Source organism: Bombyx mandarina, chromosome 07, assembly GCF_030267445.1.
Source record: "Bombyx mandarina strain Sakado chromosome 07, ASM3026744v2".
Classification (NCBI taxonomy): Eukaryota; Metazoa; Arthropoda; class Insecta; order Lepidoptera; family Bombycidae; genus Bombyx; species Bombyx mandarina.
In genome coordinates this window covers 9,197,811-9,225,580 of record NC_143214.1, presented here as the reverse complement: position 1 = coordinate 9,225,580, position 27,770 = coordinate 9,197,811, and the positions used below count along the sequence as shown (strand labels likewise).

The 27,770-nt window shown below is 38.6% G+C and overlaps 1 protein-coding gene across 1 annotated transcript; it reads right to left on the bottom strand.

The window, feature by feature from the left end:
• Positions 1 to 1,016: 1,016 nt before the first annotated feature.
• On the bottom strand, positions 1,017 to 27,404 carry LOC114239340 (uncharacterized). Its single transcript, XM_028169495.2, has 15 exons — positions 27,284 to 27,404; positions 17,747 to 18,058; positions 16,994 to 17,395; positions 16,116 to 16,448; positions 15,461 to 15,796; positions 14,946 to 15,287; positions 13,937 to 14,194; positions 12,958 to 13,215; positions 12,249 to 12,426; positions 9,472 to 9,650; positions 8,004 to 8,141; positions 6,948 to 7,115; positions 5,787 to 5,897; positions 3,350 to 3,544; positions 1,017 to 2,954 (listed from the first exon to the last, which is right to left on the bottom strand). Exons 1-15 carry the CDS (start codon positions 27,324 to 27,326, stop codon positions 2,776 to 2,778), a joined length of 3,432 nt encoding a protein of 1,143 aa, XP_028025296.2. The 5' UTR covers positions 27,327 to 27,404; the 3' UTR covers positions 1,017 to 2,775.
• Between the last annotated feature and the right edge of the window lie 366 nt (positions 27,405 to 27,770).

The following is a 27,770-nucleotide window of genomic DNA, read 5'->3' as shown; positions in this document are numbered from 1 at the left end:
AAGATATCAACGTGTTTACTTTATAATTTGAGGTTATCTATCAATAAGAGATGTCTCTGATTTTTGTAGGCACGGACTATAACAAATTGAAAAAATAAGTAAACGATATGTTTAAATAACATTTTTAGTTTCATTATCATAGATGAACCAAGGATACACCTCTAATAGTACTCGAGTAGGTACCCTTAGCAATTGCAGAGCTACCTAGGTACATATACATATTATATAGTGTGTTCTTTCTTCTTTGTAAATGTGTAAAAATGTGTGTCAGAGATAGGTACTTTTAACCTTTTGAACGAATTAGTCACATATTTGCGACAAACGAAGGCTTGCAAAGCTAATTTACTATACCTAGTAGAATTATTTTGTCCATGCAGTTTGGGACGTTTGGGTCATAAAAAATCGGAGCGGTGAAGCGAGTATTTCCCTCTCTCTTCCACTCACGAGCCTTATGGACGGGCACAGTGATGCGCATTATGTCAGTTGTCATACTGTAAAAATCATTTCATCTGCAGTGCTGCCATTACTATTACATATTTAGTTATTTAATTAAGTACTAATTGTAACAAAGGATAATTAATATTATTATTTTCATTTTAAATACTGAATATTATCAATTATCAAAAAATATTGCTTTTTTGTGCCAATAGTATAAATGCCATCCTTTACAAATGTATTAAACCGGAAGTACACAAAAATCTAATTAAAAGCTTATTAAATTAACATTTTTTCGTGGCTTTGCCACGTAAATCTAACATCGTATAAAAAACGAGCAAATAAAATGATGAAGTTTCATTTATGTCTTAATCTTAGACGCCTTTTAAAACATTCAGGTAAAAAATTGCCATTGTTCTTTGTATGCAGTTGGAACAGCGCCCCTAGCGGCAAACGTAGCCAAACCTCCACCGCGTAGCAGAAAGTTATATAATTTTTGTAGACATAAATAGCTATTAGTATTCGCAGTAGTAGGCTTAGGATTAGGGTTGTACAGTTAAGAAAAAAAATAAACAAAAATATTAAAACAAATAATGTATTTATTACGAATTGTATTAATGAATTGTCAACAAACATAATAATTATGGTATATATTTCTGTACGGTGTTGTAAACTAAGCAACGAAGGGCATTTTACATTATAATTAGTGTGTAATTGAAATTCAACACGCAAACGATTGAGTAACGCCAATTTTAAGTCTTGTTGTATGGATGATAAAGAAAAAGAGAACTGTGTGAGGTATTTAAATGAAAGTGTTTGAAAATTGTCCAGCCGCAAAAAAACCCATAAAATATCGCCAGTATAGCAAGTTCTGAGTAGAAATATTTGCTCTAGCTAGGGCTAGTGTTAGCAAATTCTGTCAGGTTGAGCCCATGAGCTCACCTACCCGTCCGTGAGAAGCTGAAATAGCCCTTAAGGCTACCAGCGAATAGGTAGGAAAAAAAAATTAGCGAAATGACTTTTGGCCCAATCTTTCATATTAAACCACTTGCTACAGTGGCGCCACTTTAAATTGATAGTTTTCCACTGGACACTTTTTCATACACAGATAGTGTTACCTCCAGCTTCCTTAAGCTGTGTCGGGTTTATTTAAAACCGATCGCAATACAGCTATGCGAACGCGTTTTTCGGACGGCCAAGAGGACAAATAAATCTATCCTGGATCAGCTTCGCATCCGAGTCAGGCTCTCAACAATCTGTTAACAGAGGATCCTCAGCTACTTCGGTCATATTGCCCGCTGACAGTCAGATAATTTGAACAAAGTGATTATGACGGGCAAAGCAGAAGGAAAGAGAACCCGCGGCCGATTACCTAGCAGTTGGTGTGATCAAATAACCGCCCTAACTGGGCTGCCAGTCGCAACCGCCATTCGAGAAGCTGAGGACCGGACGAGGTGGAAACAGCTCACGAGACAGGCCACGGTCAAGTTTCAGGGACACGACCTTCAGCAATGAAGAAAGCGACGAAGAAGCCGCGCGTATAATTCGCATACATATGTACATACGTACCAGCTACTTATAATGTATTTGGTAGCAAGCATGTATTTTTTTATGATTGAAGGATTACTGGTGGCTCGGAGGCCTTTCCAGTTTTACCAGGACAGGTGAGCGAGCAAAGGCTCAGCCAGGAGGGGTGGGATTTGCTAACAGCTACCCGAGCGCCTCCGAAGAAGACCTGACAACTCAAGAGCAGTTGCTTCGCGAATGAATCTACAACCGGATCGGAATCGCGACCCGCTGAGAAGATCCAGCGAGAAACTCAGCGGGCTATTGATCCACACTCAAATATATGCACAGCTGTTTTGCGCTGTCTAAACGCTACCGTCATTAATGATTTGATTAAGATTAAATACGGAATCTTCTAAAGACAACAGGCACTTGATATAAATATTTTTTTAATCTATATATTTTTTTATAAAGGACTTTTATATATCGTCTTTTCGCATTAAAAGTGTACAATTTACATACAATAAATACTGTCAAAAGAGTATAGTTTATTTATATATTTTTTTTTTTAGTTTATCTATGTTTTGAATACTATTAAGAAAATTTATACATAATTTTATCTTACTTTAAAAGAGAGGAAATGTAACCGGTAAAAAAAAATGCTGGAAAGATGATTAATATCAAAAAAACACTCTCCTAGTGCAATTAGTAAGTTTTGAGATTATACAGTTTTAATGCGAGAATACGATATATATCTAATTTTTTTTCCACGGTATATTTATTTTAAGAACACTCGCGGCAAAAATTGTTCTTTTTTTGTTGTTTTTCGTTCTTCTAAACGCCGCCAACAGGCTTCTGTTTCCGGAAGCTGTTCCGGATATTGGTACTCAAACGCGAGACCCGGTCGTACGTCCACTTCCTGTTCTTCTTGGGGCCGAGGCTGACTCCCACCAGCACCGTCGCCAGCAGAATGAACATCACCACGGTGAACAAGTATATCGAATAGACCGTGGCTGAAATTAAATTTATAGAGCTGTTAATTAATAGTATTAAGAGTATTAATTAAGAGGTATTAAGCGGTAGGCAGCGGCTTGGCTCTGCCCCTGGCGTTGCTGAAGTCCATGGGCGACGGTAACCACTCACCATCAGGTGGGTCGTCTGTTCGACTGCCTACAAGGGCAATAAAAAAAAAAGGTGGTGTTAAGTAGTTACTGGAGCCCATAGACATCTACAACGTAAATGCGCCACCCACCTTGAGATATTAGTTCTAAAGTCACAAGTATAGTTACAACGGCTCTCCCACCCTTCGAACCGAAACGCATTACTGCTTCACGGCAGAAATAGGCAGGGCGGTGGTACCCACCCGCGAGGACTCACAAGAGGTCCTACCACCAGTAGAAGTACTCACCGGTCCTCTGGTTTAAGGTCCACAGCAAGTTCTGGGTGCTGGTTCTCGTTATCTCCGTCTGCCCGTGAACCTTAGCGGCCACAGTCCAGGGGTGAAGGTTCAGCGTTGTCTGGTCACGCATCAGCAGTGCGCACAGACCTTCCTGAAGATTACTCAGGCTCTGGTAACCGCTCGGTACATTTTCACTTGTGAATCCTGCGTGATAGTTGCAAAACACGTTATAATTTAAGTCCGTAGTGTTTCGTGACATATTAATCTGTGGATCGAAGTTGGTTGCTGCTTTCTGTCACAGGAGACCATGGACCGCGAGTGTCTTCTATCAAAAGTTCAACTTGTCAAAGTAAATAATGTAAATTAAAATTTTTTTAATCTATCTATCTATATATAAAAATGAATTGCTCTTCGTTAGTCTCGCTAAAACTCGAGAACGGCTGGACCGATTTGGTTAATTTTAGTCTTGAATTATTTGTGGAAGTCCAGAGAAGGCTTAAAAGGTAGATAAATAAGAAAATGCTCGGAATTATATAAAAATAACAATTTTGGTTTTCCTTTGATATGTCCCCTGTCAGATGGATTCCTTTTGTTTTTTTTTTAAGTTTATTTTATACAAAAGTAGTTTCTTTTATTTATCAATTGAGGCACTACGAAGTCTGCCGGGTTAGCTAGTGTAAAATAAAATTTTCTATTGTATTATTATAAATATCAATGCGATCGACCACTTTTACCAAATTGTTTCTGTAGCACGTTTTATCTTTATTAAAATAAAACCAATATCGTAGCAAAAAAAAGTAAAACAAACAAAATAAAATGGGATTATCTTCGACGTAGTCGAAATTAATGAATAGTGCAATTATTAAGGATAACTCAAAAACGAATAGTCCAATCTTAATAAAATTATAATCGATCAAACGATAAGCACTAGCTTTAAAATAAGAAGAATGGATTCATCAAAACCGGTTCATGTAAAAGAAAATTTTGGAGGAAAAAACGCTGGGGAATCCATTTACGGATACCCGGTCGAGGGGGGTAACGGACCGGGTTATGTCGGACTCCGGCGCCTCCTGAGAGGAAGAAGGGGAGAAGAGAAGGACCGAGGTCCTTCACCTCCCCCAATTTCTCACAGGAGACTACGCCTTGAAAAAGGCGCGCGAAGCACTTGCCCCGCAGAACGACTACCGACTAAACCCCATCGAGCTCCACCACACCGATTACACGAAACTTACGGTACCGCGGTGCGCGCCGAAAGTCTCGCCTTAGGCAGTACCCGTACTGATGTTAAGACGGGATTTCATCCCGGGAAAATCCCGTAGAACCTCGTCTCGGGAGACACACCGTGAGCGGCGCACAGGAGCCCCCTTGCACCGCTTCACCACCGGACCAACAGTGGAGTGCCGGGCGCCCCCGCACCTGGCACTCGATAGTCCCTACGAGGGCTGAGCGGCGGCCTCTCGCACGCGCCGTCCACCCCGCCTTCTGCGCTGAGGAGCCGAAGAGGGATCCCGTTCCCTTTCGCGCTCCTCAGCCTCACGAAGCGCCATGACCAAGTCACAGAACCCAGCCATGGCCTCCCACGAACTCCGGTCCTCTACCATACGGGCGACTATAGCCCGCAAAGAGAGGTCCTGCCCCAACACCGCGACGAGGTTTCGCCACGGGTGCTCCCACCGTGGGCACGCTTCTAGCGCGTGCTGAGCGTCATCGTTCGGGTGCCCGCACTGGTGGCAGCCCGTGGAGGAAATCTCAGAAGAAGAATAAAATCGAATTTAAAACATCTTCCTTTTTGTTGATAGGACCACGCAGTTACCATGTATCTAGTTCGATCTGTTACACAATAAACATACAGAAACTTTAAATACACTATTATGTATTCCTATTATTATCTCTCTCTCTCTCTCTCCCCTCAACCGTCACTTGTGCCTTAGATTCAAGTTTCGATCAATGCCGCTACCAAGAGACATGTGCTTTATATCTCAATTGTATAATAAGAGCTATGGCCCGCCCTTCGCACCGGAACGCTTTAACGCTTCGCGGCAGAAATAGGCGGGGCTAAAGTACTTAACTCAGAAGACGCTCTACCAGCAGTTCAAATCAAATCAAAAAAATTTTATTCAACATAAATGAAAGTACATACTTGTTGAACGTCAAAAGAACCACCGCCAATTCACAAAAACTAGCCTCCGTCCCGAGAAGAATTGGCAAGAAACTCAGCGGGCATGTTTTTTTTTTTAATATTAGATTATTTTTTTAATATTAGATTTTTTAAAATAATCATTTTTACATGTGTATAATAACATAACAATTATTACAATATTGAAATGCCCGGAGCGAGCAACTCATTCCCACTTTGTGCTATCTTCTAGTTAAAGGTTCTTCTGCTCCAATTCATCACTCCAGTTTTCCTCTCAAATCTATTGAATAGATCACGAGCGCCACTCACCTAGACCGTCTATGCGCACGAATCTGCAGTACTCCAACTCTTCAGGCGTCTCAACGTCGGCTTCCACCATCAGACCGCGCGGATGAATGTAATGCCTAACTCTCATTTGCTCTGAAAAATTTTAACAACATTAAAAAGCTAAGACTGTTGTTCTGGTGGTAGGACGTCTTGTGAGTCCGCGCGGGTAGGTACCACCACCCCGCCTATTTCTGCCGTGAAGCAGTAATGCGTTTCGGTTTGAAGGGCGGGGCAGCCGTTATAACTATACTGAGACCTTAGAACTTATATCTCAAAGTGTGTGGCGCATTTACGTTGTAGATGTCTATTTACGTTGTAGATGTCTTACGTTGTAGGGCTCCAGTAACCACTTAACATCAGGTGAGCTGTAAGCTCGTCCAACTATCTAAGCAATAAAAAACTCTTTGACACTTAAATCTATGGTTAAAGAAAACAAAAACTTTCTCCCTCTCTTGGTGTTAGACTCAATAATGGTGTTAGTGGTGGTACCACCACCCCGTCTATTTCTGCAGTGAAGCAGTAATGCGTTTCGGTTTGAAGGGTGGGGCAACCGTTGTACTGTTACAAGTGAGACCTTAGAACTCATGTCTCAAGGTCAGTGGCGGCATTCATGTTGTAGTTGTCTATGGGCTCCAGTGACCACTTAACAGCATGTCGGCCGTGAGCTCGTGCACTCGTAAAGCAATAAAATAAATAAAAATGAAGATTTCTGTTTAAAAGTCTTAGTAAATTTAAAATGAATTTATGTGAATTTTAAGAACGATACAGTTCGTTAGTACAACTGATAACATCTATACTAATATATAAATCAACAGTTGTTTTTACGGATGTTCCCTTATAACTACTGAACCGTGCATCCGATTGACTTGAAACTTGGTATCCATGTAGAGAATACATGTACTTAATGGATAGGCTAATATTTATATGAGTGTTGGACTCCCTACACCAGTTGCGGGGGCGATAATGATGAGAATCTTTGTGGGGGTGAGAAATAATAATGTTAATTTTAAATGCCCAGCGAAGCGGACGGTTACAGCTAGTAGAACTATATTATATATAAACAGCTAAACCGAACATCAGTGAGTGAGAAGTTGTATTATGTAAAAAAAAATACGTATGTTCTCGCATTCTATGAATCTTTACCGAAAATATGAAGAGTGATCTCCGCCCGTTGTTCCTGCTCAGTGTCCAAGAGTCCGACGTGGCAACTCCATCGACCAGCATCAGTTGTCAACAAGCCATTAAATCTGACTCCACACTCGCCGGCAGCGAAGCCATTGCCTACATACTCAGTGTAGGTAGAGGTGGCGCCTGAAACAAAACAATTTTTTTTCTCCTACCGACGCCGAAAGTTTGGTTTTCCTCCCGCTGTACAGGGAAGGAAGTCTAACTTTTCCTCCCTGTGTACTGACAAGTGCGCATGCGCGTTAGTGTCTACGTCTGCTCTCACGCACCTAAAATTCTCCGCCATTGTTGTGCTCGGGTAATTTGCAATACCGTGTTTAGTGTAAAAGCGAAATAAACAAAAGGCAATAAAATTTAATAGTGAAGTATTAAACAAAGATGAGTTCATCAAACAGTTCTTGCTTCAATTAGTAGTAGTTTATTTAAAAATTAAAAAACAGTGAATTTTATGAGGGGGGGCTTTGGCTCGGGTGGCAATTTTACACGCAGGAGGAAATGTCCAACTTTTCTCCCTTGGTGCACAATGTACTATTTCCTACCTAAACTTATGGTCTTGAGAGACCATTCAGCGTAACCCTCAAACCTGACGTCGTTGCTGACACGAACGACGTTGAAATCGTCGTGGCTTAACGGATAAGACGTCCGGTGCATTCGTGTTGAGCGATGCACCGATGTTCGAATCTCAGGCGGGTACCAATTTTTCGATCGTGTAATAAAAATGAAACCCGCAAAATTATAATTTGCGTAATTACTAGTGGTAGGACCTCTTGTGAGTCCGCGCGGGTGGGTACCACCGCCCTGCCTATTTCTGCCGTGAAGCAGTAATGCGTTGAAAACACGAATAAAACAACATTTTCTGAAAATAAATCGTAGCTAGATAGATTTATCGCCCCTGAAATCCCCTGTATACTAAATTTTATGAAAATCGTTGGAGCCGTTTCCGAGATTCAAATTATATAAATATATATTTATATACAAGAATTGCTCGTTTAAAGATATAAGATAAATACAAACCAGGCGTAACACTGAATACTGTTCCGTTTTGAGCTCTGAAGTAACAGTATTGTATCGTAGCGGACACAGAGCACGACATCACAACAGCCTGACCTTCAGGAGACGACACGTAACTTGTATCCGCACTCAGGATTGGCTCTGAAAAAATTTAATTAAAAAAATAATAATAATAGTTTAAAAAAACTAACAAAATACGCTTCAGGACGCTTTCAGGATATTATCAAAATAACCCTTCTACTCATATCTGTTAATAAAATATTTATAACTACTGATACCGTGCACCTCACACTTTTTTTTACAAATAAAAACATTTTTACTTACACTATTTTTAGTTCAAATTTATTAAAATTTATTTTCTATTTTTTTTTCTGTTTTTTAGTTGGATTTTCTATAAAAGCGTATTTTGTTAGTTTTTTTAAACTATTATTTTTATTTATTTTTCATTTTTCGGTCTTTAACAAGTCTACCAAAAGCGTTAATCCCACGTTTTGAGGGGGTCAAAATCATATTCAAAGATTCCGTTACAAACATACATACGTCTGAAGCTAATAAAAGCTTATTAATAATTTGATGTCTTCCGGGTTGGCGACTCAATTATATAATGTGCTATGCAGTACAACCTGTTTGTATGCAGTATATACAGACAGCATAAAAAGAAGAGAAATTTCATAAATAGCCACATATAACAATCTAAGTTTTACGACACACTACAGAATCTCGTTTACGCGGCGGTAATGGACCGCATAAAAAGTTCTTCATTCGTTGAGTGAAAAAAAAAAATCGCTTTCGTCACTTGAGCATACAATTTCAATTATTTTAATTTTTTGACGCAATCAAGTCAGTGATTAGAATTTCTGTGACGAAGCAAATCGCGCAAAAATAAATGCTTATACAAAAGATTCACACGATAACAGGTTTAATGCGCCGATGGATCCGACTGGATATATCTGGTCCTAATATAAGGCAGATCCTACAGCCCAAGGATCATGTTAAAGAGTAAGCGCAAGGCAGGTGAAGTGGAGACAACTTGTAAGGACCCTATGTACCAGCAGGGTTTTTTTTATGATTGAAGGATTACTGGTGGCCCTGAGACCTTTCCAGTTTCACCAGGACCGGTGGGCGAGCAAAGGCTCAGCCAAGAGGGGTGGGATTTGCTAACAACTGCCCGAGCGCCTCCGAAGGAGACCTGACAACTCAAGAGCAGCTGCTTCGCGAATGAATCAACTACAGGATCGGAACAGTGACCCGCTGAGAAGATGCGGCGAGAAACTCAGCGGACTGATAACCAGCAGGGTACCCTAGGACTACAACAGTAGTAGACATCACAATGCAAATACTACCATCCGTTTTAAGCTATAAGGTTGAATTGTAAATTCTGCAAAGGTTGTGCACCTTAAAAAATACAGACGTATTCAAATCTACAAACTATAATTTTTATTACCGCACGACTAATCAAACAAAAACTTACCAGTGACAACCTTGTCTTGGATTTCCGATGTGTCCAGTAACCAAGGACAAATAACCGGTAGGAAACCATAGTGAGTCTCGGTTTCAGTTTCCATGCCGCAGCGCCACAGACCCAGGTCTTCCTCCGAAGGGTTCGTCAGCCGGATCCCACACACGTGGCTGGACAAGTCGGACTTGTAGCTGCAGACGCAGACAAATATATCTTTTATATCCACAACTGGCTATTTTCTTTTACATGAACCGGTTTTGATGAATCTATTCTTCTTATTTTAAAGTTAGTGCTTTTCGTTTTGTCACATTTAAATTTTATCAAAACCTGACGATTGGTTTCTGAGTTAAATCCCTACTAATATATAAATGTGAATGTAAGTTTGTTTGTTACGCTTTCACGCGAAAACTACTCAACCGATCATCATGAAACTTTGTACACATATTCTTGGAGGTATTAGAAGTAACATAGGATACTTTTTATTAAGAAAAAAAAAAAATTTTTTTTACGAAAAATTTAAAAATTGTTTGTCAAAAAATCTCAAAATCTAGCTTCTTCAACGCCATCTACCGGTTCAGTAATGAAGTTCCAATCCTGAGTACTGTAAATGAAGTCGCGGGTAAAATTTAGCGTTATGCCAAAGTAACTATTCCACGCAGACGAAGTCTCGTAGCAAAAGCTAGTCCTTATTAATGCATATTTAATTGATTTCGCTACGTTGAAGATAATCTCGGTTTATTTTATTGGTTTTTGTTTTTTTTTTGCTACGATATTGGTTTTATTTTAATAAAAATAAAACGTAAAACAGAAACAATTTAGTAAAAGTGGTCGATCGCATTGATATTTATATTAGTACTAGCTGACCCGGCAGACTTCGTAGTGCCTCAATTGATAAATAAAACACCTAAACTTTTATATAAAACAAACTTAAAACAAACAAAAGGAACCCGTCCGACGGGGAACACATCAAAGGGAAAATCAAAATTGTTATTTTTATTTAATTCCGAGTACATATTTTCATATTTATTTACTTTTTATACCTTCTTTGGACTTCCACAAATAATTCAAGACCAAAATTAGCCAAACCGGTCCAGCCGTTCTCGGGTTTCAACGAGACTAACGAACAGCAATTAATTTATACTAGAGGTCCCGCAGTAGTCGAAATTCGACTATAATTAATTGGAATTGTAAGTTTGTACACTATTATGATTGTATTTTATACTTCTATAATCACAAATTTCGCCAAGACTACACTATAAAAAATATTAACACAGACAAATAATATTTAATCTATTCTCAATTTGACAACAGACGCCAAGAACAAAAGTTTGACAATAAATAGTATGCATGCGTGTGTGCGTCAAATACATGGTATGTAGTGTGTGTAAGGTTTTCTTTATTGATTTAATGTATCTTTTATGCATTATTTAAAAAAAATATTAGCATTATGCACTTCTTCTCTATATTCTCTATAAGTGTGGAAAATTTCATACTCCTCCGTCCGTGCGATTTTCGTAAAAAGGGATACAAAGTTTTTGCTTCACGTATTAATATATAGATGTATATAAAGATATCGTATATACGTAAAATATTGTATCGAGATCCGCAAGGGACAACAATGTAGTTAATTTGCTTATCAAGCTACAAATGATGGCTGAATGGACAGAAGCAATGACCCTATAAGGATTGGCACTACCGTTGTGTCTGTTTTTATCACAAAGCCGTCATACTTTTGTCTTTCATGGCGATAGGACGTATTCTGAATCCACACCAGTTATCAACACCAAACCGTGATTTCTGGCGTTAGTCAGTCGCAACATCAAATTAAAATGTTTTGATGTTAATTTTATTTTAACCCTCACTCTTCCAGCCGCTACGGTGGTTGGTTCACTGTGCACTCTGTGCGTCTGTGGAACTCAGTTCCACACTCAATCCGTGCAAGTCCCTCACTTGAAGTATTCAGGAAGGCATTAAAGGAGCACTATCAATCAATTTAGTATTACTTATATGTATTTATTTTATGTATTTCATTATGTATGTACGTGTATGTATATGTTTATGTTATTTATGTGTGTAATTGTGTATGTATATAGTTTGATATGATGTATTAGTGTTTATTTTTGTTATTTTTATTGCTAATTAGATTGTACTCGTCTACCCACTAATGTAAAGCTTTCCTTCTTTGAGAACGGTTAGCTGGTAGATAACTCAATTGTTGAGTTAAGCTCGCCATTTTTTTTATATCTTATCCCAATTACTGTATTTTATTAACAGTGTGTACAAATAAAGAATAAAGAAAAATGGTTGGACCGGCGTCATTCATTCGCGCATTGACAAAAATGGTTCATCTAAAAAACGCAACTGATACTAAACTTCTTGTCATTAAATTAGCAGATCTGTTGTCAAATCGTCAGTCGTACCTGAGATTCGATATCTTTACTCCGCCTATCTTTATGTCACCTTCCCAACCATCTAGAGTTTGTCGGATTATGTGTTTTCCATAGATATTAAAAAAGGATGGGAGATATCACGCATCCTTGGCGAACACCCTTATGGAATTTGAAACGGCCTGATGTTAAATCTCCTACAGTCACAGTGCCGTATCCTGACTCATACAGCTTACGAACCAGCATTACGAAGACCACTAGTAATTACGCAAATTATAACAAATGGAAGGCTGGCGTAAATGACGATAGAAATAAGAATGTTGTAATTTTGATAATAAACAGCGGAATTTCAAACTAAAGCTTCATATTTGAGGGTGAATAGGTTATAGAAAGAAAACTCACGTCACTTCGGAGCCGTGGTAAGCGTATCTGTCCTCTCCGACTCCGCGTGAAGCGATCAGGACTTTGCCGCGGGGATCGCGGAACTTACAAGCGCGGACTTCGACGTTGCTCGTAAGCGAACAGGATATGACCACCGAAGGACGTTCCCTGCGCACGGAAGTCTGTACTTGTCTGGATCCTGCATGTTTAACGTATATTTGAAGTGAAACTTCTTTAGAATCGTTGTGATTTCAAACTCGATGAAACGAAAAAATAAGTCCATAGAGACACAAACACATAAATGTATAGGATTCAGCCGGCGAGAGAATGAGATAGAACACATTAGACGTTCTCAGTGTAGTGTTTTTTTTAATACAGCGCCATCTACTAGATTTTTTAATACTAACTCGTAGTGAATTTTAATTTAGGAATATACGTGAAGTTAAAATATCAATTCACAGAGGGCGCTACCTCATACTATAAAAGATGATTTACAATTATTTACTAATGACAAAATTTTACATATACTTAGACATTTAGGATAATTGTATTTTAATTTTTGAAGGTTTCACTTCTACCACGTGTGAATTGCACACATGTTTTTTTTTTACTACATGGCTGGGTGGACGAGCTCACGACCCAAAGATCGCCTATTAACCAAAACGTTGCATAAACTTAAACCATTTTAATTTCTAATCATTGTTGTCAATATGAATCTGAAACAGCTAACCTGCACCTCTAACGTGAACTGTAAAAGTGAGTTCTTCAAGTAGAATACGCCCTTGTAATCCAATAGACATCTTCCATTTGCCATTATGGTTTCTTGTCGCTCGATCGACACGGATCACGCATCTGCCGAAACCTTCATATACGGTCACGCCTAATGGATCTTCTAGTTTACAAAACACCAAATCTTCTGGACCGATTTCCGTAATCAGCTTACTACCTTCAATTATTGTTAAATCTTGCACTTGTATTGTACTTCTTTCTGAAAGCATAGTTTTCTTTAAAATATAAGGTACATACCCAATCTAGACATTTTTTATTTATTACCCTAATCGGGAAAAAACGTCCGTAACGTAAGATTTTTTTATTGCTTATATGGGTGGACTTGCTCACAGCCCACCTTGGTCTTAAGTGGTTATTGGAGCTCATAGACATGTACAAGGTAAATGCGCCACCCACCTTGAGATATAAGCTCTAAGGTCTCAGTATAGTTACAACGGCTACCCCACCCTTCAACCGAAACGCATTACTGCTTCACGGCAGATATAGGTAGAGTGGTGGTACTTACCCTTGCGGACTCACAAGAGGTCATACCACCAGTTAGCCAAAACATTTGTTGTTAAAACTTTTTAAAATTCATGTTGCGTATGTCCTCTTAAAGTAACTATAAAAATCGGTACACTGCGCTGGCGGTATGACCCCGAACTGGGTTTTGGCATCCGACAATAAACGTCCCTATTAATCCCGGCGCTGCGCAACATGTTGCCAGTCCGACACTTGGAGCTCACGTTTCATTCCACATCGTTAGACCAGCGGTACTGGGGCCTCCCTACGGGGCGGCGTCTCTCTGGTACACACACCCGCGTACACCCGTTTCACAGGCTCCGCGCCTTTATTTCCACCATCATCGGTATAGTAAACACATAAACAATATCTTAAGAGCTCCAATACTGTTATAAGAAAAGAATCATCAAAAAACTTACCGACAACATTAACATTTATTACAGCTCTGTATAAAATTGTATCTCCATATTGTATTTCCCATTCTCCACTATCCTGATCCGAAACGGCTCTAGCCAAGAATCCACACAGTCTCGCGTTTGGTTCATCTATTTCGAAAGCACGTGAGTTAGGAGCAATGAGTTTGCAGGTGTCTTGTTTGTCTACCGGATTCTTCAGTCTAAGGTATAAATCGTTGCCTTCAGTTATTGTAATGCTTGCAGAATTAGGTTCGACGCGCTCTAAAACAAAAGTAATACTGTATAAGTTTCCCTGCAAGCCTGGAATTGTGTTTGCATTTAGTATGAGATTAGTGTATATATTACTGGTAATGTATTGTGCTGATGTATAAAAAGCTGCTAGAAAATAAATGAGTACAATGGAATGACCTCGGGTAGGGAGAGATGGCGGGATATCGTGAGACACATAAAATCTACCCCCTCCAACACTACATGACGATCACGACCACCCTGTCAAGAGTGACACGATTCAGAAGAAGAAGAAGAAGAAAGAAAATAAATAAGAAACAGTAATAAAAATAATCATTTTTCATTTATTGCTTTGGAAAAACTTTGGAAATTTCTTATTTTTTCACGTTTGTTTAATATTTATTTTTATAAAAATAAAACGGCAATTGTCCAATCTAGCTCATACAAAAAACAATAACGAAAGGAGACCGACCAAAAAAGTAAATCATAGTACTTAAAAATTTTCGATTTATTTACAGTTATTCCAACTGTAAACTACTTTCAGAAATGCCCATCATTAATAATTTTTACACATCTATATGTCTAGAGAGTGTACCGATCTACATTTTACTGCTTTATGTTCTTAAATTTACGTATTCCATAACATACCCGTGCTAATACCTCTAATACCCTAAATCAGAAACACCCAAGAAAATGGAGCCGACTTCAAACAGTCGGGTAGAAGTAACGCAACGGAAAACAATTAATACACATTTATAATATACCGGAATATACGTTTATGTACCTTCAATGTGAATTTTAAATACAAGTCTTCTTTCCATAGGATCAGAGAGCATCGTTACTTTTGAAATTAAAACCCATTCGCCGACCATATCTTCAGATAGCACAGTCATTCTTATTCCACATTCCACATTCGTATCTTCTATAATCTCTATCCCTTGTAGGTTGAAGCCATCCATTAAGGTGTACTGTCTTCCCGAAGGTGTCCTGATCTGACAGAGTTCACTTTTAATGAAATCTCCACGATTTATGATGATCTCGTGGGTCGCACCGATTTCAGTATCGTATTTCCTATCGTCAATCGTGGTCACAATTCTGTCAACATCGTCAATAGGATTTGCAGGATCTAGAAAAATAATAATCATTTTAAGTCATCTTTCAAATCAAGACATGGCAATAATAATAATAAAACTTTTGAAGAAATTTGTATTTGTTGGTTATTTACACCTGAATTTTTAAGTCAAAATAACTCGGTACTATCTAAATCTAACTGATTGATTGCTCTTATACTAAATTTACCTTCGCGTATGACTTCAAAAGGCAATTGTCTCTCGTTAAATATATTTCCATCATTGAATTTCCCGACAATTTGCCATTTCCCAAGCATTACTTCGCTAATGGGACCGATCGAGATACGGCAAGCTGTAATGCCGTCTACATTTACAAACTGAACTCCTTCGAAATTGTTCTTGCCAGTACTTTGATAAGCTTGCCCTGAAGGAGCAACAAATTCACAGCTGTCCATCGTTCCGTGACCACTAACTTCTACTGATATTGTAGAACCCAAATTGATCACATGTCTTTTTGCATCCAAAACAGTTAAATTGTAAGCTTGATTGTAAGGGTTGTCAGTATCTGAAAATTCAATATTTTTTATTAAATTATATAACACACACTGATCATTAAGTATTTTAATTAAGCATGTATGTACGCGACTTTTTATTTATTTATTTGGGAAACAAACAGTACAATATAAATATATAATATTTAAAAAAATAGCTAAAACAAGAACCAAATATGTTTCCACAATCAAAATCACATATAAGTAGAAAGTGAACAGAGAAGAGAAATTTAAGTTACAAAAGCAACACAATACGCACATATTATTTTGCACATCAACTTACACTATAAGACAATAATACTATAGATTATTAACCACAAGTTTATGCCTTACCATACAACTCAAAGTTCATAGGCAAACGGACTTCATTCAGTCCTAGCACTGATCTAAACATTCCATAAAGTTCCCATTGTCCCAACATCTCCTGTGTTAAAGGGCCAATTGCGATACTACAACCCGTTGTACTGGATTCTGCGCGGATGATGCCAGGGTATTTCGTCTCCGGTAAGACGACTAAATCTTCACCATTTGGCGTAACAATATGGCACGTTAACAAAGATCCTGAACCTATAACGACTGGTGTCAAAATTCCATTGAGATTGACGGGATGGTTGAAAAGAGGCTGAGTTCTGGAGTCCCATAACGCATGGGGTGCGTTCTCACTGTCTGAAAACAATTGTGAAAAGGTTTTATTGAACTTGAAACTTACAAATTTTTAAAGCCACGAAACTGAAACTTCTCAGAATTCGAAAATACATTTCATCATAATAGCTGGTTTGAAATTTCTTTTGTTTAATGAATTTCTTAAGATGGGCAAACGATCTTAAAGCTGACCTGATAATAAACAGCTATCGGAATCCATAAACACCACAACGACCTCAAGACACTCGTGTTCACCATTGACTTTCACGATGTAGGAATAACATCGCGTAATAAAACTACTATAAAATTGAGACACTAAGACCTCAAGTTTTTCAAGGTGTGTGGTAGCATTCACGTGGTATATGGCTTCCGGGAACCACTTAATACTACATGTTGTGAGAGTCGTTGAGTTGAGTACTAGAAGTACTAATGAAGAGCGCTGGTGAATACTAGAAGTTGAGTGAGTTGTGAATTCGATTACGCGTCTATGTATTGATTAATCCACGAGTAAACCTGTTGCACGTTCTACCACCATCAAAAATATATTTGGATGTTCTTGTCCAACTTACTCCATTCAATAGTGACGACCTGACATCTTCGCTCCTCAGCACCATCTCGTCTTCCACAGAGAGTCCACTTGCCCAGTAAATTTGACTTCAATGGCCCGATACTGATTCTACATGAAACAAAAACGCTTTTACTTTGTACTTTAACTCCTGGAATTTCTATTTCTGCGGCCGTAATGGTTTTTCTGTCAGGGGTAATGACAGTGCATATTTCATCGTATCCAATGTTCGGTAATGACACATCAACGATTTGTTCAGTTCTGGTGAAGCGTCTGATTTCAGTTAACCATGTAGTTTTGCCATCGTCTTCATCCGTTTCTTTTTTTTCTTCTGATTCTTTTTCTTTTTCTTCTTCTTCTTCTGATTCTGTTTTTTCATCATCGGATTCATCGTGTTCACCTGGAACTGTATCATCGAGTGTTTTCAAAACGTTGTATACACAGAAAATTTAATCCAATCAGGTAATTTTAAAATATTTACCAAAATAAACTGAGCTAGACTGAGTTCGTGCTAATTAAGTCACTAAGCATCCTAATAATTTTCATTACTCACTATAAATAGTTTCTGTGGAATCTTTAGACTATCAAAACACTGTTATCATATGGATCGGTGAAAATAATAACTCAGTAACTACCAAAAAATTGTAGACATGAATTACCGTTATCGTTCGATCAATGATGTTTCGATGCTATCTGGAAACGTGACTGGATACGCGTACGTTTTCATAATTACGTTAATCATTTAATCATGTATTACCTATGTTGATAGTGAAGGGTAATGTTCTCTTCACAGGACTACCGAACGACGTGGCTCGGCTAATGAGAGTCCAGGCGCCTTCTATCTTTTCGGTTACTTTAATCTTAATGCTGCAATCAACCCCCGCTTCGGTTATAACATCAATAAAGTCAAGTTCTTGAAGAGAATGTGGCCCGCCATCTGGAGTCTGGATTAGACATTCGGTATTAGTGAATCCATCGTTTGATGCGATAGAAACGGCTACTGTGTCGCCGATTTTGACGTCGAACTCTTCTGGAGGTAGTTCGTTGACAATGTTACCGGTTACCGTACCTAGAAAAATTTGAAAAGGTTCTTTAACTACTGCAGTACTTCAAAACGATGTAACATAACGATAGCGCGATTCGGAAAACTAATAACGCAATCTATCGTGTAATGCGGTAAACGCGCATAGTTTATTTACTTTAATAACTTTGTATAGAATCGAGATATCATGATCTCTTTCTTGTAGATAAAAATCCAAAAGCCTAAGAAATAAAACTGAGGCAGAGATTGATATCTACCGAGTAACTTTTGTCTGATGAACGCAGATAGTCATTTCCATCTATCCTCAGTGACCTTGAGAGGTTATACTAGATTCAACGCGTTCACGGGGCTTTCACGGGAATTTCCTAAGTCTAGCCCTAACAAGAACAGCGCTTCGAATCTACCGCCGGATCGGAATCGCGACCCACTGAGAAGATCCAGCGAGAAACTCAGAGGGCTGTGTCTATGGGAGCAAAACGGATCACCTATAGCGTATCTTTAGACAGCTACCATTAATTGTATGTGTAATCTATAACACGACGTGTGAAGACAACCCAGGCCGCACACATATCATACTTTCAGAACCGAAATGGCTTAATTAAAGTTTTTATGAAAATGAGCTGCTTTATATTATTCTTTAAAGGATTAATAAAAAATTATTCCAGCAGTTTAAAAAAAAATTTTTTTTTGATATTAAAAATGTTTTTTTTTATAATAAAACATGAAATTTTAAATTTTATTTAGAATAGAACAAAGTACACTATCGGCCTCTTTTAAATCAGATTCAAAGTTTAAAGTATGCGCTTTAAGGCTTAAAATACTAAAATCAAAACTGAAGAATTACAATTCTTCAATTACATTTTGGTGTTTACCAACAAAGCAAGAAATTTAGATTAAACTACTTTAATTCTAAAGGTGCGATATAATTTAACAGGTGTCTCATAAATACGGAACATATGACCCACCTGCCCAGAATCACATTACACCTTTAATCCATAAAATTTTAATTCTATTTTAAATTAGTAGTAATTTTAAATTATTTGTTGTTTGCTGTTTATCGTCGCACGGTGCTATTTTCTCAACTGTTGCTTTCGATTTAATCAAAGGCGCATAGAGAAGTTCCAACATTTATTGTAATGCTGTTTCTTGGATGCTATGGACTAATAATTCCAACTTTTTTTTTTACTGCCTTTGCTGATAGATAGCTTTGAGCGGCTATATCAGCGTTTCCCTACCGATAGGTAAGATCTCGGGGCTCAAACCGGAGGTGTTGCTAACACTGACCCTAGCAAGAGCAGTACTTCCAAGAATCTACCACCGGATCGGAAACGCAACTCACTGAGAAGATCCAGCGAGAAACTCAGTGGGCTATATTCGATGATGAGGGCTTGTCAATACTTTCTAGATGGCTGTGTCTAGAATGGCTTTCTAGATGGTTAATTTACTCGCCGAGCCCTTCGTCGTAAGCGACAGGTTCAGCGAGGACGGTGACCGATGCTTGAGGTACCTAAAATTCTATTCTGGCTCTACGAACTATTTTACTCATTAAAGAGGAATTTGTGCTTGGAAAGAAAAGTATTATACTCTTGTGTTCTGTCTTCTTTGACGTAGTGTTTCACTTGCAAAAGTCGAGAATGTCACCTTTTAGCAGAGGCATAATAAATATTACTAGTGGTCCCCTAGTAGTCGAAATTCGACTATAATTAGTTGAAATTATAAGTTTGTACATTAATATGATTCTGTTGTCAAATACTTCTATAGTCACAGATTTCGCCAAGACTACACTTTAGACAAATATTCATAAAGACAAAAAATTTTACTCTATTCTCAATTTGACCACAGACTTTAAGCAATAAGAAAAGTTTGACAATAAACAAATAGTACTTATGCATGCGTGCGTCCGTCAAATACACGGTAGTGTGTGTAATGCTTTTATTGCTTGATTTCATGACTTTTCACGCATATTTTAAAAAAATATTAACATTCTGCACTCCTTCTCTATATTCTCTATAAGTGTGGGAAATTTCATACTCATCCATCCGCGCAATTTTCGTAAAAACGGGTGTAAAGTTTTTGCTTCACTTATTAATATATAGATAATATTGCCGTAAATAATATAAATAATACAATATATCACACGTAATATACTTTTCCATAAGTCGTTTGTATAAGTCATTTCCTAAATATTTCCTGTGTGATTTTTGTGAATATGAAAACATTATCAATATAATAGTTTTCTGTATTCCTTCTTTTTTTTTTTTTGGTCAGGAGGAAATCGCCGGACTTCCGCCCTTTTCTGGGGATACTGGGCGGGGTATGTCAGAGTCGAACTGACTAAAACCTCCTGTCGCTCAACAACCAACGTCCAAACCTCGCATGAGACAGAACTCAAGACAAGGCAAAGGAGAGAAAGTTAAGCGCTTAGTGCGGAGCACATCTCTCCCATCACCCTCCCCCTCGGGACGCCGGACTGGCGGTCGTCGGCGCCACGACCACCAGCCCTCTCGGTCGGCAGGCTGTCCGGAGCCCGCCTAGATGGCGCCGGTTAGATGTGTACTATATACTCCTTCCGATCTTTATACGCCTTCCATCAATATTGTTAGTACACAAACATGTACATTTAATATTAAAGAATTACAAAGTAAATGTTTGTTTTATTGTTTGTTTTGATTAGTAGACTGATTGCAAATAAAGTTTATCGTATAAATCAAATGCAATGTAGGTACATAAGTAGCTAACTCGAATAATTCACTTAATCTATAATAAATTAAAGAAAAGATAATGCAACGTGATTTCGAAAGATTTGATTTTATTACTGGTGGTAGGACCTCTTGTGAGTCCGCGCGGGTAGGTATCACCACCTCGCCTATTTCTGTCGTGAAGCAGTAATGCGTTTCGGTTTGATTGGCGGGGCAGCCGTTGTAACTATACTTGAGACCTTAGAACTTATATCTCAAGGTATGTGGCGCATTTACGTCGTAGATGTGTATGAGCTCCAGTAACCACTTAACACCAGGTGGGCTGTGAGCTCGTCCATCCATCAGAGCAATAAAAAAAAACATATATTGCGAAAATTCCAACAAAATATCTGAAGGTTCTTAAATAAGTTGGCCATTTGACACCTTGAGATGTGAGGTCGAAATCGGTATCGTATTTCACAGCGACTATCTCAACAATAAACTGCTCTTTGCGCAAATATCTTATCTAGCGATCATTTCAATCAATTTTCCATGAGAGTCGAAGCGATAAGATACGAGTTCAGAAAAATGACATCAAAAATATTTTTGTTCCAAATTCTGGCGAAAACTTACTGCGGAAGGTGACAGTTAGATTGAATGTCAACATTTATCGGAAATAGCTTTTACCCGCGACTCCGTCCGCGAGGAATAGTTAATAGAATAACGCTAAATTTTACTCCCACTTCATTTATGTAGAAAGTGAAAATAGTTTTGAATTATAGAATGCTAAGGAGCTATTTAAACCCCTATTTTGAAACAGTCTTTTGTTTCCGTTGTATTGGCTTTGCCGTGGTGTTATATAGCCTATAGCCTTCCTGAATAAATGGGCTATCTAACACTGAAAGAATTTTTCAAATCAGACCAGTAGTTCCTGAGATTAGCGCGTTCAAACAAAAAAACTGTTCAGCTTTATAATATTACTAGCGACCCGCCCTCGCTTCGCTTCGGAAACATTAAAACACACATGAACCCAAAAAAATAATAAAAAAAAAGTAGCCTATGTTCATCAGGGACAATGTCGGCTTCTAATGGAAAAAGAATTTTTCAAATCGGTCCAGTAGTTTCGGAGCCTATTCGAAACAAACAAACAAACAAATCTTTCCTCTTTATAATATTAGTGTAGAGTATAGATATAAAAAGGTTTAAATGGGGTAAATAATACATAAATATGAACCTTAGTTATTTGTTTCGTATTGAATTCGCCGGACTATACACGTCGAGGGCCGTGGGTGGGACATGTAGGTTTTTTTACAGACAAATTAATAAATTCAGTGTTTACATTATTAATTTGTTCACGAACAAAATGAGAATTACGTCTATTTATAGCTTTGTAATTTGACTAAGATCACCTTTGAATTCTTTTAAATGATCTAGACGCGCATGAATTCTCTATGAATAATTAATATTCATCCTCATTACGTCATTCGATGGAGTCTTAAATCATCCTGACAGATCAGCTGGGCTCGCACTTGTTTTGTATATTTGTAAAATTATCTTGAATCTCCCTGATGGTAGGACCTCTTGTGAGTCCGCACGGGTAGGTACCACCGCCCCGCCTATTTCTGCCGTGAAGCAGTAATGCGTTTCGGTTTGAAGGGCGGGGCAGCCGTCGTAACTATACTGAGACCTTGAACCGATATCTCAAGGTGGGTGGCGGCATTTACGTTGTAGATGTCTATGGGCTCCAGTAACGACTTAACACCAGGTAGCACACCAGTGAGCTCGTCCACGCATCTATGCAATAAAAAAAAAAAAAAATATGTCGTTAGTGGTATTGAGGCATCTGTCAAATATCTTGTGTTCTATGATGGCTACTGGCACAGATTTGTACTTAAGGCGTTAAGCATAATCATATTATAATCGCGCTTTGTGTAAAAGGGACAGATGTACTCCTCCAAAAACTTAAAGCGTCTACTTTTTTTTTGCCTACCAAAGCTGATAACCTTGAGAGGCTATTTCAGCGTAATCTTAACTAGTAGGTGAGCTCACGGGGCTCAAACCGGAGTGATGCTAACACTGACTCTTTTTTTTTTTTTTTGTCAGGAGGAAATCGCCGGACTTCCGCCCTCCCCTGGGGATGGAAGGCGGGGCATGTCGGAGTCGAACTGACTAAAACCTCCTGTCGCTCAACAACCCGCGTCCGAACCTCGCATGAGACCCATGAAAAGGCAAAGGGGGGAAAGTGAAGCGCTTAGTGCGGAGCACATCTCTCCCATCACCCTCCCCCTCGGGACGCCGGACTAGCGGTCGTCGGCGCCACGACCACCAGCCCTCTCGGTCGGCAGGCTATCCGGAGTCCACCTAGATGGCGCCGGTTAGAATGGGTTATCTTACGGAATACCCCGCTGGGTCAGAACCAGCGTGGGTCGAGGATAGCCGGCCTTCCATCACCCGGATGCTCTTGCGTAAAACGCGTGCAGAGCAGCTTGCACGTCGTCTTCCTAGGCCCCCTTCGCCGGTCCCCAGACCGACATATGAAGGGGACCCGAAACACTTAGAGGGCCAGGGCTTGGGCGAGATCCGCCCCCCTGGCCCCCGCTCGACGGCGGCGGGCTTGCGCGTCTCTCGCGCGCCCCGCCGCCTCCTTCTGCGAGATGGTGCACTCGCAGAAGTCGAGCATCGCCTTCCACGACTCGTCGTCGCCGAGCATCGATGCCACAACACTCGGCACCGACAAGTCGTTTCCTATTTTTGCGACGAGGACACGGCGCCACCTCTCCCATGCGGGGCAGGCAACGAGCGTGTGCTCCGCTGTGTCTAAGTCGCAACACTGACCCTAGTAAGATTTCGCAGAATCTACCACAGGATTAGAAACGCGACCCACTGAGAAGATCCGGCGAGAAACTCAGTGAAAAAACAATTCTTCAATAAACGTATAGGTAATATCAAATTATATTCTGCCTTCACTGGCTGTATAAACACGACAACAGACAGTTGACTATAATAAATATTTACCCTGTTTTTCAACAAGACAGGAATGCGATGAGATACAGTAAAAAAAACTTTGAACTTCGTCGCAAGATAACTATACTAATAAATTACCAACATTGCTATTATTGATAAGCGTAAAAAAACAGATTTATTTTTGTATTTACAGTTGTCGTTTTGAATTGAGCACGTCTTGAGTTTGTTGCCGATTCCGCTGTCATGAAATTTGATTATGTATCTGTGGTTACGGCAGGCTCAATCTTTTGTCGGTAGGGCCCAAAAATTCCTTGGGCCCGCGGTCTGCTCCCAACACCTTGCAGATCGTCAAGTCCCACGTACCCTGCGCGCCCCATATGGCACAGGGCTCCTCGTAGGAGGTTCGAACGCGGCCCGAAAAAAAAAGGGTTCAATCTACGCTATCGCGAACATTAAAATACTCGCACTAAGCACGCTGATCAAGGAATTTTAATACTTAAATCGCGTAATGTGGACTAATAAGTGCATAATAATATGTTCCATGCGGGGTAACTAAGAAAAATTACACTTCATTGTCGTGCGGAAGCAATAACTATTATATGATTCAGTGTTGGGAAGAGATGAATATAAATCTATGATGATTTAAGAGAGAAGGGCATTTTACATCTTTACCGGTAGGTGGCAATTACTGAAAACGCTCGCGAAAGTAAAATATTTGCATTGAAAATATGATTAGAGAACGAATTAAGGAAAACGTGACAATTGCCTTGTTGCTCAAATTTCTGGTTCTAGAATGTAATTTGATCGCCTCATAGATCCAGCTAGTAGTGTTTTTGACGTCCGAACGTTTTTCCAGTGACGTCTTTCTTAGGTACCTATCACTCTGTCAATCCTAAGAGTCTTATCTAGCTCTTCCATGCACACACATAAATAACTTATCGCATTTTGCGCAAATGCACGCGATTCTTTGTCAAATCATAGTTTATAAATAGCGTTTGCTGTTATAGCATTAAAATATCCAAGTTCAACGACCCTGTGTAAGCCTTCTAAGAGGAGTACAACCGGATCCCGAATGGCTAGTATCTTCGAAAGAGATATTAACGCTGACCTCATAATTGAGCCGATTAATTACAGCCGTCAGGATTACTACCAAAAAGACCTAGGCGACGATAGTAAGATAAAATCGATACAAAGCATATTGAATAGAAAACATACACTAACAAATAGGCACAAAAATCTTCTGTTTCTAAATAGACTAAGAAAAAAGAACAGTTTTTATTTTTATTACCTTGACCTATGTCTCTCTTTTTGTAACGGAATTTTTCAAAATTAATTTTCGCCTCTTCAGAGCTTCCCGTTACCTTGAAAATTACATTAATCTTATACTTGATACAATATTATTTTATACTTGGGCAAAGAATAGGATAATCAATTTAAAAAAAAACGTTTGAATTTTTACTTCGGCTTGGTGTTTAAACGTGTTTTTATTTTATTTTATTGCATAGATAGGTGGACAAGCTCACAGTCCAATGCGCCACCCATTTTGAGATATAAGTTCTAAGGTCTCAACTAGTTACAACGGCTGCCCCACCCTTCAAGCCGAAACGCATCACTGCTTCACGGCAGAAATAGGCGGGGTGGTGGTACCTACCCGTACGAACACAGAGGTCCTACCAACAGTAAAAATTTTAATTCTGGAACTTTTACATTATATACATTTTTAATCTTCTATATTCCAAACGTTTATATACCTACCTACTATATACCTACTTTGTTTAGTATCTTAATGACGTGCGTTAGTGTTATCGTTCCAAGTCGTCGTGGCCTAAAGGATAAGACGCCCTGTGCATCTGAATCGAGCGATGCGTCGTACCAGCGTTCAAATCTCGCAAGCATGTACCAATTTTTTTCTAATGAAATACGTACTTGATAAATGCTAACGAATAACTTCGACGGTGAAGGAAAAACGTCGTGTAATAAAAATCAAGCCATGCAAAAACTATAATAAGCGTAATTACTTGTAGTAGGGAGTCTTGTAAGTCCAAGCGGGTAGGTTTCACCGTCCTGGCTATTTCTGCAGTGAAGCAGTAATGCGTTTTGGTTTGAAGGGTGGGGAACGGTTGTAACTATACTGAGACCTTAGAACTTATATCTCAAGATGGGTGGCGCATTTACGTTGTAGATGTCTATGGGCTCCAGTAACCACTTAACACCAGGTGGGCTGTTAGCTCGTCCACCCACCTAAGCAATAAAAAAAAAGCAGTAATGCGTTTGTTTTGAAGGATCGGGCAGCCGTTCTACTGTAAAAACTGAGACTCAGAACTCTGGTGGCGTTTACCTTGTTGATGTCTATGGGCTCCGGTAACCACTTAACACCAGATGTAACAGCAGGTTTAATATTAAAAAAAAAAATGTCAACATTTTTTGAAACACTTTCATCTCATCTAAGACTCCAAAAGCCACGAAATTTCAACAACAAAGGGAACAGTCGCGTAAATAATTTACTGAAATTAAGAAAAGAATTAAATAGGTACAGATTAAAGAATAGATTATAAAAAAAAAAAATTATCGATAGTTATAAAATCTGTAATCATAAAAACAGATTTAAAAAAAAACACATTCCGACTACCTCACCAGTTTTTATCTTAGAGTTTCGATCAAATGTGCATCTTGCGCTAATGCTTGCACAGATAATATACATAATAATGTAATGCCCTAAAATAATGATGATAAAAGTTTTGTTAAATTTTAACAATTCAAATCGCGTTTAAAATTATGCCTCAAAGTAGAAAAAAAATAAAAACATAATATACCAGATCATTCCACCACCCGACCCTTTGTAGTCTGCGAAAATGCAAATATATATATGAAACAAATGTTACCTTTGTTGTCGCGTATTTTTTTTTATTCAACAATGGCTGCAATCTGCTTACAGTAATATTATTTTCGATATACGCGAAACGCAATTATAAAGTTAGATACCTTTCTATATACATAGGTCTCTATGTGATTAAGGCGGTACCATAACATCAGGTGGGTTGTGAGCTCGTCCACCCATCTACGCAATAAAAAAAAAAAAAAACCATAATAACGCAATATAATAACGCGTTTAGGGTGCTGGTGGTGCTGCCCCGCTTTTGTAGCGCATCAGGGATGTTTGCAGACGCGCACATAGATTGTTTTTACGCTACCATGCGTAAGAGGTGTGCATCTCTGGTAAGCAGAGTGAGGGCCAGCTCCAACAGTATCCTGAGCATGATCGCAAGCAGGCTGGACTGTGTATACATGGGTCGCTGTGGTGCCATCTCCCATGGGATGTTACGACAGTAATTCATTGTGATGTAAATATAACTACTAACATAGGTCTAAGTCTTATTAACAATTTATATGAGTCATGGTTACTTGCAATAAAACATTATTATTATTATTATAACGTCAAAATTATTAAAATTAAAATAGAAAACTTAAGAATTTAAATCGTAAAGATAGCATTAATACTCGTATATCTAATTAAAATATAGTAATAGAAAACAAAACAAGATCGCGTCTCTAATTAATTATGAATGCGTTTTTTTCATATAAAAATAATTAAAAAATAAATCCTTGTTACCTCCGAAAAGGACGGCCAAAGCCATCCAATGAGACAACCGCATCCTTTGTGCTCACTAACACTACTATAAAATATTATACAAATACGTGGCGTATAAACCGATAAATCCGCTGATATGCATATTATTTTATTACACTTATCATATGAAATTGGTCATGCCTTCACCTGCTTTTAAAAATCGATGTTGTACCTACTATATTTGATTAGCTTTAAAAACGACATAATTGCCTGTCTGATTACAATTTCGAATGAGATTTTCGACAGTTTACCTTCAGACTTCAAAGTAAAATTAACATTGCTTTTTATGAGGGTTTTTATTGAATGAATCAAAATTGAAAAATAGTTCAAATCTTCTTTCAATAAATAATAAATAGGACCAGTTAAAAAATATATTGAAAATATCTTGTGAATAATTTTTTTTATTTTTTTTCCTTCTTATGCTGATAGCCTTGAGAGGCTATTTCAGCTTCGCCCTAACATGTGGGTG

Coding starts and splice junctions, on each gene's coding strand:
- LOC114239340 (XM_028169495.2), bottom strand. CDS start 27,326: ATGCGGTTGTCTCATTGGATGGCTTTGGCCGTCCTTTTCGGAG. Junction 15,288..15,460: donor TTTTGAAGTCATACGCGAAG/GTAAATTTAGTA, acceptor TTATTTTTCTAG/ATCCTGCAAATCCTATTGAC. Junction 14,195..14,945: donor ATTTAAAATTCACATTGAAG/GTACATAAACGT, acceptor CTTTTGTTTTAG/AGCGCGTCGAACCTAATTCT.